This window comes from Lagenorhynchus albirostris, chromosome 5 (assembly GCF_949774975.1).
Source record: "Lagenorhynchus albirostris chromosome 5, mLagAlb1.1, whole genome shotgun sequence".
Taxonomy (NCBI): Eukaryota; Metazoa; Chordata; class Mammalia; order Artiodactyla; family Delphinidae; genus Lagenorhynchus; species Lagenorhynchus albirostris.
The window spans coordinates 134,663,576-134,678,827 of record NC_083099.1 but is presented as its reverse complement, the minus strand read 5'-3'; the positions used below and the strand labels follow the sequence as shown (position 1 = coordinate 134,678,827).

Genomic DNA, 15,252 nt, shown 5'->3' with positions numbered 1-15,252 from the left:
TGCTGCGCGGGGGGAGGCACCGCGGGTTCGGCCGGGAACCTCTAGCGCCAGCCGCACGCCCCCTCCAACCCTGCCGCCGCCGCTGCCGCCGCGCTTGCTACGTACAGTTCTCGAACCAGCTGGAACTTTCCATGCCTTCCGTCTCATCCTGGGCGGCGGGCGAGCCTGCGCCCCCGTGTGCGCGTGCGCTGCGGTGCGGTCTGGCCCGTGCGCGCGCCCCTACCCCGCGACTTATCGGCGTGAGGGGCCTGCTCCGTGGCTGCGCTGCTCCCTGCGGGATCTCGGCCGGACCAGGGGCTCTCTCCGCCCCCGGCCGCGCACCTGGGTTCCGGAACGTTCCCACTTCTGTCTGCGTCCCCCACCCGCACTCCGCGGGGGATACAGGGGCTGGGGGGCCGGCTACCCCTCGCGCCCTTGCCCACAGCTCTCCGTTCCAGTGCGGCTGCTGGCGCGGCTTCCCGGGGCCCCTTCTGCGGCGAAGTGGGCGCCAGGTGCAGGCAGTGGGCCGCCGGGTTCGGATCGTGCCCGTCCCTCGCCGGCTGCCTGACCTTGGGCAGGCTCCTACAAAAAGGGGATGCGAAGGGCACCTACTTCCCAGGGCTGTGATGCCTCTGAGTGAGTTGATGCTCTTAAACCGCTGAGAACGATGCCTGCACAGACCGGCATTTGTTATTCTATGAGCACGGCCTGACCCACGTGCTGTTGCTAAGGATAGGCTAAGACTTTGGCGCAAATGTTTACTGGGCGTTCATTTAGAGAACCAGCTGAATGCTTGGAAAGCCACTTAGTAACTGTCCAGGATCGTGCGTGCCCTGGAAGGAGTGGAGCCTCATCCTGTGTACCCCTTACCCCCTCAAGCACGAACGCAGAGGTCACCTCCCTCCAGCCGTTGGCAGTACTCTCCCTGGCAGGAGTTGTACTAAATGCATTTGTCTCCAGCTGCACTCTTTAGAGTCGGAGTCCCCTGCAACTGTAGCCTCTGCCCATGCTTGCCCCATTAAAATGGTCCGTAGGCGAAATGTTTGTCAACTTTTAAGTGCTTTAATAATAGGTAAAACTTACTGAGCACTAACTATGGATCAGGCACCACGCTACGATTTTTACATTGCAATGAGGCAAGAACTATTCTTAACCCCACTTTAGGGATTTAGAAATACAGACACGCAAAGGTTATGATAGTAACAGAGACAAAGTTTGCATCCAGACTATGGAGACTGAGCTCATACTCTTATTCAGTAGACGTGCTCTGTGTGAACCAATAACGAGTCCCTTTGTCACCTTATCCAGACACCTTTCTATTTCTCATCCCCAACCTCCCATCCATCACCAGAGATAAGGATGGTTTGAACACAAACTCTTCTGTGATACCTGGATTTTAACATTTTCCTTTCGTGGACTACACCACACATATTCTTCCAAAGAGAAACCATAGAAGTATTAATACAAATTACCTGGTTAGTGTAATTTCGCCTTTGGATATAAAGAGTAGAATATTGTAAATAAATAAAATAAGGAAGTAAGGAATTTTCTGGACCTTCAGAAGTGAGTTACAGGTTTCCCAGGATGGTCCCTACTTCAACTGTCCCTCCTGTTATCAATCATATGTCCCCGTTTGAATGAGAACATGTGGACCCCAAAGGAATATGCTGAGCCAAAGACCAGGGCAATACCAAGAGCTGACTTCAGCTTTCAGCATTCCACCTAGGAAGCGCCACAGTTTCCCCCAGTGCCCAGGGGTGAGTGAGAATCTGGCTGCTGCTTCTCCTCCTCCCTCTAACCTGAGAAGTAGCATAAGGAAATTAGCCTGATTGCCTAATGCTTCAACACAGTCAGCACCCCCAACTCTCCCAAGCTGGTGGCTGCCTGAGGGCTCATTCCATTTCTTCTGAAAAGGAGAAAATGGAACATTGTACTCCTTTGATTATTTGAAATGCTGATTAAAACAGGCCTTCTGCAGCGAAACTTGTAAATAAGGAAGTATCCCATGTTCAGTAGCTGTTTACTGTTCCATCTTTTGTTGTTGTTAATAAACTTTACACCCCTTCAATTTTTTTTTTAAGCACAGCTGCAGAATGCTGGTGGGATCATTTAAAAATAATAATAAAATCATAGAGAATGCTGCTGCGAATTTAGTGTCTTCCTACTGTAACTATAAATGTAAATTCACCAAAAAAGATTTTTGTGCAATGTATAGTCATCATTTAGAATTATAAAATATTTCTTCAGTATCCGTGTATAAATTTTAAGATTGCTCTGTTGCTTAAGAATAAGCTTAACCAAAAAGGTGAAATGTCTGTATACTGAAAACTACAAAACACTGATGAAACAAATTAAAGCAGACACAAATAAATGGAAAGATATCCATGTTCATGGGTTGGAAGAATTAATATTGTTAAAATGCCAATAGTTCCCAAAGCAATCTACAGATTCAGTGCAATCCCTGTCAAAATCTCAATGACAATTTTTAGAGAACTTCTTTAAAAGAATCCTAAAATTCATGTGGAATTTCAAAAAAAACGCTGAATAGCCAAAGCAATTTTGAGCAAGAAGAACAAAGCTGGAGGCATTATAATTCCTGATTTCAAACTGTATTACAAAGTTATAGTACTCAAAACGGTACTAGCGTAAAAACAGACATACAGACCAATGGAACAGAATAGAGAGCACAGAAATAAACCCACACATATGAGATCAATGGATGATTTTCAACAAGGGTCTAAAAATACACAATGGGAAAAGGATAGTCTCTTAACATATAGTGCCAGAAAAACAGGATATTCACTTGCAAAAGAATAAAATTGGACTTGTCTTACACCACACACACACACACACACACACACACACACAAATCAACTCAAAATAGGTTAAAGATGTATATATAAGACTTGAAACCATAAAACTCCTAGAAGAAAACATAGGGAAGAAGCTCCTTGACATTGGCCTTGGTAATAATTTCTTGGATATGACACCAAGAGCAAAGATAGACAAATGGGATTGCATTAAACTAAAAAGCCTCTGCACAGCAAAGGAAGTAATCAACAAAATGAAAAAGAAACCTACAGAATGGGAGCAAATATTTGCAAACTATATATCTAATAAGGGGTTAATATCCAAATATATAAGAAACTCATACTATTCACAGCACTAAATAAATAAATAATAACCTGATTTTAAAATGGGCAAAGGAACTTAACAGACATTTCTCAGCAGAAGGCATGCAAATGACCAACAAGTACATGAAGAGGAGCTTGACATCACTAATCATCTAGGAAATGCAAATCAAAGCCACATTGAGATATCACCTCACACCTGTTAGAATAACTATTACCGAAAAGTCAAGAGACAACAGGTATCGCGAGGGTGTGGAGAAAAGGGAAACCTGTACACTATTGGTGAGAATGTAAATTGGTGCAGCCACTATAGAAAACGGTATGGAGGCTCCTCAAGAGATTAAAAATAAAACTCCCATATGATCCAGCAATCCTTCTTCTGATTATATATCTAAAGGAATGAAATCAAGATGTTAATGAGATATCTGCACTTCCATGTTCATTGTAGCATTATTCATAACAGCCAAGACAGGAAAGCAGTCTAAATGTCCATGAGTGGATAAAGAAGATGTGGTAAATGGGACATTATTCAGCCTTTAAAAAGAAGGAAATTTTGCCATTTGTGACAACATGGGTGAACCTGGAGGACGTTATGAAAGTGAAATAATCCAGACACAGAAAGACAAGTACTATATGATACCACTCATATGAGGCACCTAAAATAGTTCAACGCATAGAAGCAGAGAGTAGAATGGTGATTGGGAGGACCTGGGAGAAGCAGGGGAAAGAGGAGGTATTAGTTAGTCAAAGAACACAGTTTCAGTTCTACAAGAAAAAAAAAATTACTCTGTAATTTAGAGTCTCCTAAAGATTTGATATGGTATACGTTTAAGATTTGATTAGCCAGAAATTATAATACATTTTCAAGTAAGTTTTTATGAGAGGGAATAGAAAAGGAAAAATAAGAAGTCAAAATCTGATCCTATTTCAAAAAGGTAACCTCAGCTTATGCCCCACATAAGTTTAATCACGTTTACCCTTTTATTTTATATTACAGTATAATGAGGCTTGACCTTGAGTCACACTAGATCATTAATTCTCAAAGATATCTCAAAAAGAGTCCTGTATCTCTAAATACAACCCTCAGAAAGTGAAGAAATGTGAATGTTTTCAATCAACGGAGAAAATAATCCCACGGTGGAATCAAGTCATATTTAAGGCTGTCAATCATCACTCTCATCAGCCTATCATCTTCTTGCTGATGAAAGGGAGCCACCATTTCTGGCAAATGTGAGCTCCCCATCCTGTATCTCACTTCACTAAGACCTGAGATTGTTCCATCGCTAATTGCTCCCAGAACATGGACCTGTAAAATCCTGTTTCTCTGCCTGGTTGCTCAGTACGTACCTTTGTTCCTCATCCGATGGCCCACACCCAAGTGACAACATTTCACACTTATTTTGTTTTTAAATGATTTACCAGTATACCGGTGGTATTTCCTAAACCCCCTACCCACAGCCTTGCCCACCCTTTTAGATCCTTTCAGCCTTGTTGATTTGCCTGTGATTCTTTCTGTCTTCTCAGCAAGCCTCTAAGAAATATCTAGACTAATCTTTACCTCTCTCACCCCGTCAGCTTGCATGTGCTATTGGTTGTGTGCCTTGCAGAATGAAATCCTGTGTGCTACATATGTTGTTAGGTCAGGCATTTGAGGAGTTCCCTAAACATCTTCCTCTCTTTTAATTCCCCAATTTCCAAGTTTTGTTTGTTTGGCTTTTTTGCGGTATGCGGGCCTGTCCCGTTGCGGAGTACAGGCTCTGGACGCGCAGGCTCAGCCGCCATGGCTCACGGGCCCAGCCGCTCCGCGGCATGTGGGATCTTCCCGGACCGGGGCACGAACCCGTATGCCCTGCATCAGCAGGCGGACTCTCAACCACTGCGCCACCAGGGAAGCCCCCAAGTTATTTTTTTAATCTTGAAAAAATAAGGGTTTTTTTGGGGGGTGGGGGGGTGCAGCTCAAATTTGGGCTCCACTTATAAGAAAAAAAAGAAGATAAAGCAAAGTTTGCCTAAAATGGAATGTTCTCTTACTTGCACCCTTGCCTACTCTCGCCTGCAAATAAATTATGGGATGTTTGTGGGAGATGTTCTCCTTACCACAATATCTTATTTTTTAGGAAAGAAATGCTTAATGTATTTTTTAACTTTATGACTTTAAAAAGACAAAATACTTCCTGCATCTCCACTTATTGAAGCAGTTAGTTTTTCTTCTAACATTATTGTGAAGTATCCCCAACTGCCTATTGCAGGCCCAGAATTGTTCTTTTTTTTTTTTTAACATCTTTATTGGAGTATAATTGCTTTACTTTCTGCTTTATAACAAAGTGAATCAGCTATACATATACATATATCCCCATATCTCCTCCCTCTTGCGTCTCCCTCCCACCCTCCATATCCCACCCTTTAGGTGGTCACAAACTACTGAGCAGATCTCCCTGTGCTATGCAGATGCTTCCCACTAGCTATCTTACATTTCGTAGTATATATAAGTCCATGCCCTCTCTCACATCGTCCCAGCTTACCCTTTACCCTCCCTGTATCCTCAAGTCCATCCTCTACATCTGTGTCTTTATTCCTGTCCTGCCCATAGGTTCTTCAGGACCATTTTTTTCTTTTTTTTTTTTAGATTCCATATACATGTGTTAGCATACGGTATTTGTTTTTCTCTTTCTGACTTACTTCACTCTGTATGACACACTCTAGATCCATCCACCTCACTACAAATAACTCAATTTCGTTTCTTTTTATGGCTGAGTAATACTCCATTGTATATATGTGCCACATCTTCTTTATCCATTCATCTGTCGATGGACACTTAGGTTGCTTCCATGTCCTGGCTATTGTAAATAGAGTTGCAGTGAACATTGTGGTACATAATTCTTTTTGAATTATGGTTTTCTTAGGGTATATGCCCAGTAGTGGGATTGCTGGGTCATATGGTAGTGCTATTTTTAGTTTTTTAAGGCACATCCATACTGTTCTCCATAGTGGCTGTATCAATTTACATTCCCACCAACAGTGTAAGAGGGTCCCCTTTTCTCCACACCCTCTCCAGCATTTATTGTTTATAGAGTTTTTGATGATGGCCGTTCTGACCAGTGTGAGGTAATACCTCATTGTAGTTTTGATTTGCATTTCTCTAATGATTAGTAATGTTGAGCATTCTTTCATGTGTTTGTTGGCAATCTGTATGTCTTCTTTGGAGAAACGTCTATTTAGGTTTTCTGCCCATTTTTAGACTGGGTTTTTTGCCTGTTGGATATTGAACTGCATGAGTTGCTTGTATATTTAATCCTTTGTCAGTTGCTTCATTTGCAAATATTTTCTCCCATTCTGAGGGTTGTCTTTTCATCTTGTTTAAGTTGTCCTTTGCTGTGCAAAAGCTTTTAAGTTTCATTAGGTCCCTTTTGTTTATTTTTGTTATTATTTCCATTTCTCTAGGAGGTAGGTCCAAAAGGATCTTTCTGTGATTTATGTCATAGAGTGTTCTGCCTATGTTTTCCTCTAAGAGTTTTATAGTGTCTGGCTTTATATTTAGGTCTTTAAAACATTTTGAGGGCTTCCCTGGTGGCGCAGTGGTTGAGAGTCCGCCTGCCGATGCAGGGGACACGGGTTCGTGCTCCGGTCTAGGAGGATCCCACGTGCTGCGGAGCGGCTTGTCCCGTGAGCCATGGCCGCTGAGGCTGTGCGTCTGGAGCCTGTGGTCCACAGCAGGAGAGGCCACAGCAGTGAGGGGCCCGCATACCGCAAAAACAAAAACAGAAACAAACAAAAAAAACATTTTGAGTTTATTTTTCTGTATGGTGTTAGGGAGTGTTCTAATTTCATTCCTTTACATGTAGCTGTCCAGTTTTCCCAGCACCACTTATTGAAGAGGGTGGCTTTTCTCCATTGTATATTCTTGCTTCCTTTATCAAAAATAAGGTGACCATATGCGTGTGGGTTTATCTCTGAACTTTCAATCCTGTCCCATTGATCTATATTTCTGTTTTTGTGCCAGTACCATACTATCTTGATTACTGTAGCTTTGGAGTATAGTCTGAAGTCCAGAAGCCTGATTCCTCCAACTCCATTTTTCTTTCTCAAGATTGCTTTAGCTATTCGGGTCTTTTGTGTTTCCATACAAATTGTAAAAGTCTTTGTTCTAGTTCTGTGAAAAATGCCATTGATAGTTTGACAGGGATTGCATTGAATCTGTAGATTGTTTTGGGTAATATAGTCATTTTCACAATGTTGATTCTTCTAATCCAAGAACACGGTATATCTCTCCATCCGTTTGTATCATCTTTCATTTCTTTCATCAGTGTCTTATAGTTTTCTGCATACAGGTCTTTTGTCTCCTTAGGTAGGTTTATTCCTAGGTATTTTATTCTTTTTGGAGCAATGGTTAATGGGAGTGTTTCCTTAATTTCTCTTTCAGATTTTTCATCATTAGTGTATAGAAATGCAAGAGATTTCTGTGCATTAATTGTGTGTCCTGCTACTTTACCAAATTCATTGATTAGCTCTCATAGTCTTCTGGTAGCATTTTTAGGATTTGCTATGTATAGTATCATATCATCTGCAAACAGTGACAGCTTTACTTCTTCTTTTCTGATTTGTATTCCTTTTATTTCTTTTTTGTCTCTGATTGCTGTGGCTAAAACTTCCAAAACTAAGTTGAATAATAGTGGTGAGCGTGGGCAACCTTGTCTTGTTCCTGATCTTAGAGAAAATGGTTTCAGTTCTTCACCATTGAGAACGTTGTTGGCTGTGGTTTTGTCATATATGGCCTTTATTATGTTGAGATAAGTTCCCTCTATGCCTACTTTCTGGAGGGTTTTTATCATAAATCGGTGTTGAATTTTGTCAAAAGCTTTTTTTGCATCTATTGAGATGATCATATGGTTTTTCTCTTTCAATTTGTTAATATGGTTTACCACATTGATTGATTTACATATATTGAAGAATCCTTGCCTTCCTGGGATAAACCTCACTTGATCATGGTGTATGATCCTTTTAATGTGCTGTTGGATTCTGTTTGCTAGTATTTTGTTGAGGATTTTTACAGCTATGTTCATCAGTGATATTGGCCTGTAGGTTTCTTTCTGTGTGACATCTTTGTCTGGTTTTGGTATCAGGGTGATGGTGGCTTCATAGAATGAGTTGGGGAGTGCTCCTCCCTCTGATATATTTTGGAAGGGTTTAAGAAGGAAAGGTGTTAGCTCTTCGCTAAATGTTTGACAGAATTCGCCTGTGACTCCATCTGGTCCTGGGCTTTTGTTTGTTGGAAGGTTTTTAATCACAGTCTCAATTTCTATTTCAATCCTCAATTTGAGACATTTCTTATTTCTTGAGGTAGGATTGTATTGCTATAAACTTCCCTCTTAGAATTGCTTTTGCTGCATCCCATAGGTTTTGGGTCATCATGTTTACATTGTCATTTGTTTCTAGGAATTTTTTAATTTCCTCTTTGATTTCTTCAGTGATCTCTTTGTTATTTAGTAGTGTATTGTTTAGCCTCCATGTGCTTGTATTTTTTACAGATTTTTTTCCTGTCATTGATATCTAGCCTCATAGCATTGTGATCAGAAAAGATACTTGATAACATTTCAATTTTCTTAAATTTACCAAGGCTTGATTTGTGACCCAAGATATGATCTATCCTGGAGAATGTTCCATGAGCACTTAAGAAGAAAGTGTATTTTGTTGTTTTTGGATGGAATGTCCTGTAAATATCAATTAAGTCCATCTGGTTTAATGTATCATTTAAAGCTTGTGTTTCCTTATTTATTTTCATTTTGGATGATCTGTCCATTGGTGAAAGTGGGGTGTTATATTTCCCTACTATGATTGTGTTACTGTCGATTTCCTCTTTTATGACTGTTAGCATTTGCCTTATGTATTGAGGTGCTCCTCTGTTGGGTGCATAAATATTTACATTTGTTATATCTTCTTCTTGGATTGATCCCTTGATCATTATGTAGTGTCCTTCTTTGTCTCTTGTGATAGTCTTTATTTTAAAGTCTGTTATGTCTGATATGAGAGTTGCTATTCCAGCTTTCTTTTGATTTCCATTTGCATGGAATATCTTTTTCCATCCCTTCACTTTCAGTCTGTATGTGTCCCTAGGCCTGAAGTTGGTCTCTTGTAGACAGCATATATATGGGTCTTGTTTTTGTATCCATTCAGCCAGTCTATGTCTTTTGGTTGGAGCATTTAATCCATTTATATTTAAGGTAATTATCAATATGTATGTTCCTACTACCATTTTCTTAGTTGTTTTGGGTTTGTTATTGTACGTCTTTTCCTTCTCTTGTGTTTCCTGCCTAGAGAAGTTCCTTTAGCATTTGTTGTAAAGCTGGTTTGGTGGTGCTGAATTCTCTTAGCTTTTGCTTGTCTGTAAAGGTTTTAATTTCTCCATCAAATCTGAATGAGATCCTTGCTGCATAGTAATCTTGCTTATAGGTTTTTCCCTTTCATCACTTTAAATATGTCCTGCCACTCCCTTCTGGCTTGCAGAGTTTCTGCTGAAAGATCAGCTGTTAACCTTATGGGGATACCCTTGTATATTATTTGTTGCTTTTCCATTGCTGCTTTTAATATTTCTCTTTTGCTTAATTTTTGATAGTGTGATTAATATGTGTCTTGGCGTATTTCTCCTTGGATTTATCCTGTAAGGACTCACTGTGCTTCCTGGACTTGATTGACTATTTCCTTTCCCATATTTGGGAAGTTTTCAACTATAATCTCTTCAAATATTTTCTCAGTCCCTTCCTTTTTCTCGTCTTCTTTTGGGACCCCCATAATTCGAATATTGGTGTGTTTAATGTTGTCCCAGAGGTCTCTGAGACTGTCCTCAATTCTTTACATTCTTTTGTCTTTTTTCTGCTCTGCAGTAGTTATTTCCACTATTTTATCTTCCAAGTCACTTATCCGTTCTTCTGTCTGTTATTCTGCTATTGATTCCTTCTAGAGAATTTTTAATTTCATTTATTATGTTGTTCATCATTGTTTGTTTGCTCTTTAGTTCTTCTAGGTCCTTGTCAAACGTTTCTTGTATTTTCTCCATTCTATTTCCAAGATTTTGGATCATCTTTGCTATCATTACTCTGAATTCTCTTTCAGGTAGACTGCCTATTTCCTCTTCATTTGTTTGGTCTGGTGGGTTTTTTCCTTGCTCCTTCATCTGCTGTGTGTTTCTATGTCTTCTCATTTTGCTTAACTTACTGTGTTTGTGGTCTCCTTTTCACAGGCTGAAGGTTTGTAGTTCCTGTTGTTTTTGGTGTCTGCCCCCAGTGGCTAAGGTTGGTTCAGTGGGTTGTGTAGGTTTCCTGGTGGAGGGGACTGGTGCCTGTGTTCTGGTGGATGAGGCTGGATCTTGTCTTTCTGGTGGGCAGGGCCACGTCCGGTGTTGTGTTTTGGGGTGTCTGTGACCTTATTATGATTTTAGGCAGCCTCTCTGCTAATGGGTGGGGTTGTGTTCCTCTCTTGCTAGTTGTTTGGCATAGGGCGTCTAGCACTGTAGCTTGCTGGTCGCTGAGTGGATCTGGATCTTAGCGTTGAGATGGAGATCTCTGGGAGAGCCTTTGCCGTTTGATATTACATGGAGCTGGGAGGTCTCTGGTTGATGTCCTGAACTCGGCTCTCCCACCTCAGAGGCACAGGCCTGACACCCGGCCGAGCACCAAGACCCTGTCAGCCACACGGCTCAGAAGAAAAGGGAGAAAAAAAGAAAGAATGAAAGAAGAGAGCAACCAAACCAAAAAAACCGATCCACAAATGATAACAAGTGCTAAAAACTATATGAAAAAAAATAAAAATAAAACCGACAGACAGAACTCTAGGACAAATGGTAAAAGCAAAGCTGTACAGACAAAAATCACACAACGAAGCATACACATACACACTCACAAAAAGAGTAAAAGGAAGAAAAAATATATATTGTTGCTCCCAAAGTCCACCTCAATTTGGGATGATTCGCTGTCTATTCAGGTATTACACAGATGCAGTACATCAAGTTGATCGTGGAGCTTTAATCCGCTGCCCCTGAGACTGCTAGGAGAGATTTCCCTTTCTCTTCTTTGTTCTCACAGCTCCCGGGGTTCGGCTTTGGATTTGGCCCCGCCTCTGCGTGTAGGTCGCCAGAGGGCGTCTGTTCTTCGCTCAGACAGGACGGGGTTAAAGGAGCCGCTGAGTCGGGGGCTCTGGCTCACTCAGGCCGGGGGGAGGGAGGGGCACGGAGTGCGGGGCGAGTCTGCGGCGGCAGAGGCTGGCGTGAAGTTGCACCAGCCTGAGGTGCGCCGTGCGTTCTGCCGGGGAAGTTGTCCCTGGATCCCGGGACTCTAGCGGTGGCGGGCTGCACAGACTCCCCAGAAGGGAGGTGTGGAGAGTGACCTGTGCTCGCACACAGGCTTCTTGGTGGCAGCAGCAGCAGCCTTAGCGTCTCATGCCCGTCTCTGGGGTCCGCGCTGTTAGCCGGAGCTTCTTTAAGCGGTGCTCTGAATCCCCTCTCCTCGCGCACCAGGAAACAAAGAGGGAAGAAAAAGTCTCTTGCCTCTTCGGCAGGTCCAGACTTTTCCTGGACTACCTCCCGGCCAGCCGTGGTGCACTAACCCCTGCAGGTTGTGTTCACGCCTCTCCCTGCGCTCAGACCGAAGCCCGAGCCTCAGCTCCCAGCCCCGCCCGCCCTGGCGGGTGAGCAGACAAGCCTCTCGGGCTGGTGAGTGCCGGTCGGCACTGATCCTCTGTGCGGGAATCTCTCCGCTTTGCCCTCTGCACCCCTGTGGCTGTGCTCTCCTCCGCGGCTCCGAAGCTTCCCCCCTCTGCCACCCCCAGTCTCCGCCTGCGAAGGGGCTTCCTAGTGTGTGGAAACCTTTCCTCCTTCACGGCTCCCTCCCACTGGTGCAGGTCCTGTCCCCATTCTTTTGTCTCTTGTTTTTTCTTTTTTCTTTTGCCGTACCCAGGTACAAAAGAAAGAGGGTTATCTTTTGGAATGATCAGTTATTTACAAATCCTCTTGCTTTTCTTCTTTTCTCCTCTGCACCAAAATGTTCAGCATCTTAATGAGATGGCCTTTGGGACCCAGAATGACACTTTTACCTCAATTAATAATATGACCGATGGACACTGGGGAGTTTCTTGCCTTTTGGGAGGTCTGAGGTCTTCTGCCAGCATTCAGTAGGCGTTCCGTAGGAGTTGTTCCATGTGTCGTTGTATTTCTGATGTATTTGTGGGGAGGAAGGTGATCTCCACATCTCAGTCCTCTGCCGTCTTGAAGGTCTCTTCCCACAAGTGTTCTTAATGTTAAATGGCAATAATATTGAAGATATTAAAAAGCTTTATGTTCTTTCTCCACAAGTGCAAAATACAGAAGAAAACATGTGGAAGGATTTGAGATTTAGTAAAATAAACAAAGGCCAGGAGCTGGAGAAGGTTGTGGGTGGATGAAACACTTCTACAGGGGTCTTGGAGGGGCAAAGCTTTCTGGGAGAGGTGGGAGCACCCGGCAAAATAAGCTAGATGGGCAGTCATTCAGGGGAGGCCTGAGAGGGGCATGAGCCTGCCCTGCTCAGCACATAGGAGTTTCGAGGCTGGAGGTGATCAGGGATGAAAGGATTCAAAGGGGGCATGTGTGCAAGTGAGCACGTGTGCAAGCAGGGACAAGCTCAGAGGGCATTGTGCAGGCCAAAAAAGGGGTGGAGTCTTGTGAAGGTTGAAGGCAGGAGCGTTAGGGATAGAATCTGTAGGATTTGGAGACTGATCAGTTATCTGAGGGGCAGCTAGCGAGGCACGTGTCAACAATGGCAACAAACATTCTTGACTGAATTTCCTTTAGTTCTGGTCACACCCCCATGTGGTGTTTCCTCAGCTCCTGGTTCATAAAGCTTATATTACAACTCAGTGTGTTGGTGTTTTTTCTGACTGTCTTACCTTCATAAATCTTCATAACAATGTTATAATCTTCTGGAGGACCTAGGTGATATTTTTTATTGCTCAAAATTGTCTCCCTGTTCAGGAGTTTAACCAAAAGAAGGAAAGTGACAGTCCTGAAGCCTGCAGGAGAAGCACCACCTAAATGATCTGGCCACCCAAGGAATGTTGAAAGGTGGGTGTCATGACACCACCGGTCAACACTTCCTGGTAAGAAGGTCATACATTCAAGTACCATCTCAGAGTCTAGCCCTCTGTGAGGATTATCCCACTTTGTGTTTCTGGGGCTCTGTTGAGGCACGTTTGCAAGAATGCCCACATTGTCATCAGACAGGACTGAATAGAGCTTTAGTAAAAGAAGCAAAGCCCATGGGCTTCCCTGGTGGCGCAGTGGTTGAGAGTCCGCCTGCTGATGCAGGGGACATGGGTTCGTGCCGCGGTCCGGGAGGATCCCACATGCCGCGGAGCAGCTGGGCCTGTGAGCCATGGCCGCTGAGCCTGCGTGTCCGGAGCCTGTGCTCCGCAACGGGAGAGGCCACAACAGTGAGAGGCCCGCATACTGGAAAAAAAAAAAAAAGAAGAAGCAAAGCCCATAAGCACTAGATTACGCCTAATAGCTGTGCAGCCCCCGTTGACTCAGGGTCAAGTTTGCCTTGGCAAAACAGAGTTGTGCCCTTGATCTGAACTTCGTTGACTTTCCCTTGACAAAGGAAGATGACAGCTAGGCAAGAGGGTGTAGGAGGCAGAGGGAATTCCAACAGAGAACATATTCAGGAGGTAAATGATTATTGTCACTGGAGAAGGTATTTAGTAGGTAACCAACTTCCTCCAAAGCTGCTATGAGGAAGACTTTATACTTTAGAAAGTATCAAATCTAGATATATTATTTCCATATTAGAGAGTATCTACTTTCTCAGATTGCCCATATTTTAAAAAATAAACGCAATGGCAACAATAGCAGCTATCCATGCTGCCAGTAAGAAAAAAATTTTCCTCACATGCAATTAAAATTACAAGGTAATTGGGAGCCATTAGGTGGTTCCTCCCACAATAAATCATCTTGAACTTTCAGCCTAGGTTTACTGAGGCCTTAAGAGAACATGCAGGAAATGTCTTGGGAATTTAGTTCCTCACTTGAATAAAGAAGTCCACAACTGACCTTAGCATTAAATACATAATCATTAAGAAAACTTTCCCATATTAACCACATGCTCATCTATAATAGCACTGCAAATGGAACAAGTCATTTTAGTGATAAAGAATCATTACCTATAGTGCTATTATTAAATGATTCCTACAGAGGGTTATCTTTTGGAATGATCAGTTATTTACAAATCCTTTCGCTTTTTTTCTTTTCTCCTCTGCACCAAAATGTTCAGCATCTTAATGAGATGGCCTTTGGGACCCAGAATGACACTTTCACCTCAATTAATAATATGACCGATGGACATTGGAGAGCAAGCAGATAGGAGACTCTCCTCCTGTTATTAATGATTCAGTGGTTTAGAAATTACAAGTCCCTAGGTGCAGCAGCATAGCAGGGCAGTTAGTCTGATGGTGAGGAAGACCAGCCACCAGCAACACCTAGGATCAGGAACCCTCATCCTTTTCTCACCTCATCGCCACTCACCTGGATACTGTGAGGCACATCCTTACACTGGGGCTGAAGGATCTTTCTGGAAATGTAAATCTGATTCAGTCTCTCCACAGCTTAAATACCTTAGTGGCTCCCTATTGCCCTCAGGGTAAAGTCCAAACTCCTCAGCAGGGGTTTATGAGGCCCCTCCTTCTGTAGGGACCTCCTGTCTGCTTCCATCACTCTCGTCACTCCTTACCACATCACCCCATTGTGTTTGCAAGTCCCTGAGCTCTGCATGCACTTCCCCCCTGTCCTTTGCCCTCTGCCTGGAACACATCCCACTCCCTCCACCCAGCCTACTCCTATCCACCCCCTTTTTTAAATTATGAAATATACAGACAGAGATTGCATGAAACACATATGGAGAATTTAAAGAAAAATTATTCAACGAGCACGCCAGAATAGCACATCCCAGAATCCTCTTCTGTGCGTCTCCACAAACACAACCCCAACTCTCCCCACTTTCCTTGCTTTTCTTTATGGCGTTACCATCAATGTATGCATCCCCTAAGCCGTAGCTTATTGCTGCCTGCTTTTTAAGTATTGTATGAGTATCTTGATTTTTCCCCCTCAACATTGTGTTTATGATCC

General features: G+C 43.0%; 1 protein-coding gene across 1 annotated transcript in view; it reads right to left on the bottom strand.

Moving 5' to 3' along the window:
- The window catches only part of MRPS6 (mitochondrial ribosomal protein S6), a 66,506-nt gene extending 65,837 nt beyond the window's left edge, over nucleotides 1-669 (bottom strand). Inside the window, exon 1 of the mRNA XM_060150890.1 lies at nucleotides 106-669. Coding sequence (XP_060006873.1) covers nucleotides 106-133 — 28 coding nt within the window. The 5' untranslated portion in view covers nucleotides 134-669. The remainder of the gene's footprint in view (nucleotides 1-105) is intronic.
- Nucleotides 670-15,252: the final 14,583 nt, after the last annotated feature.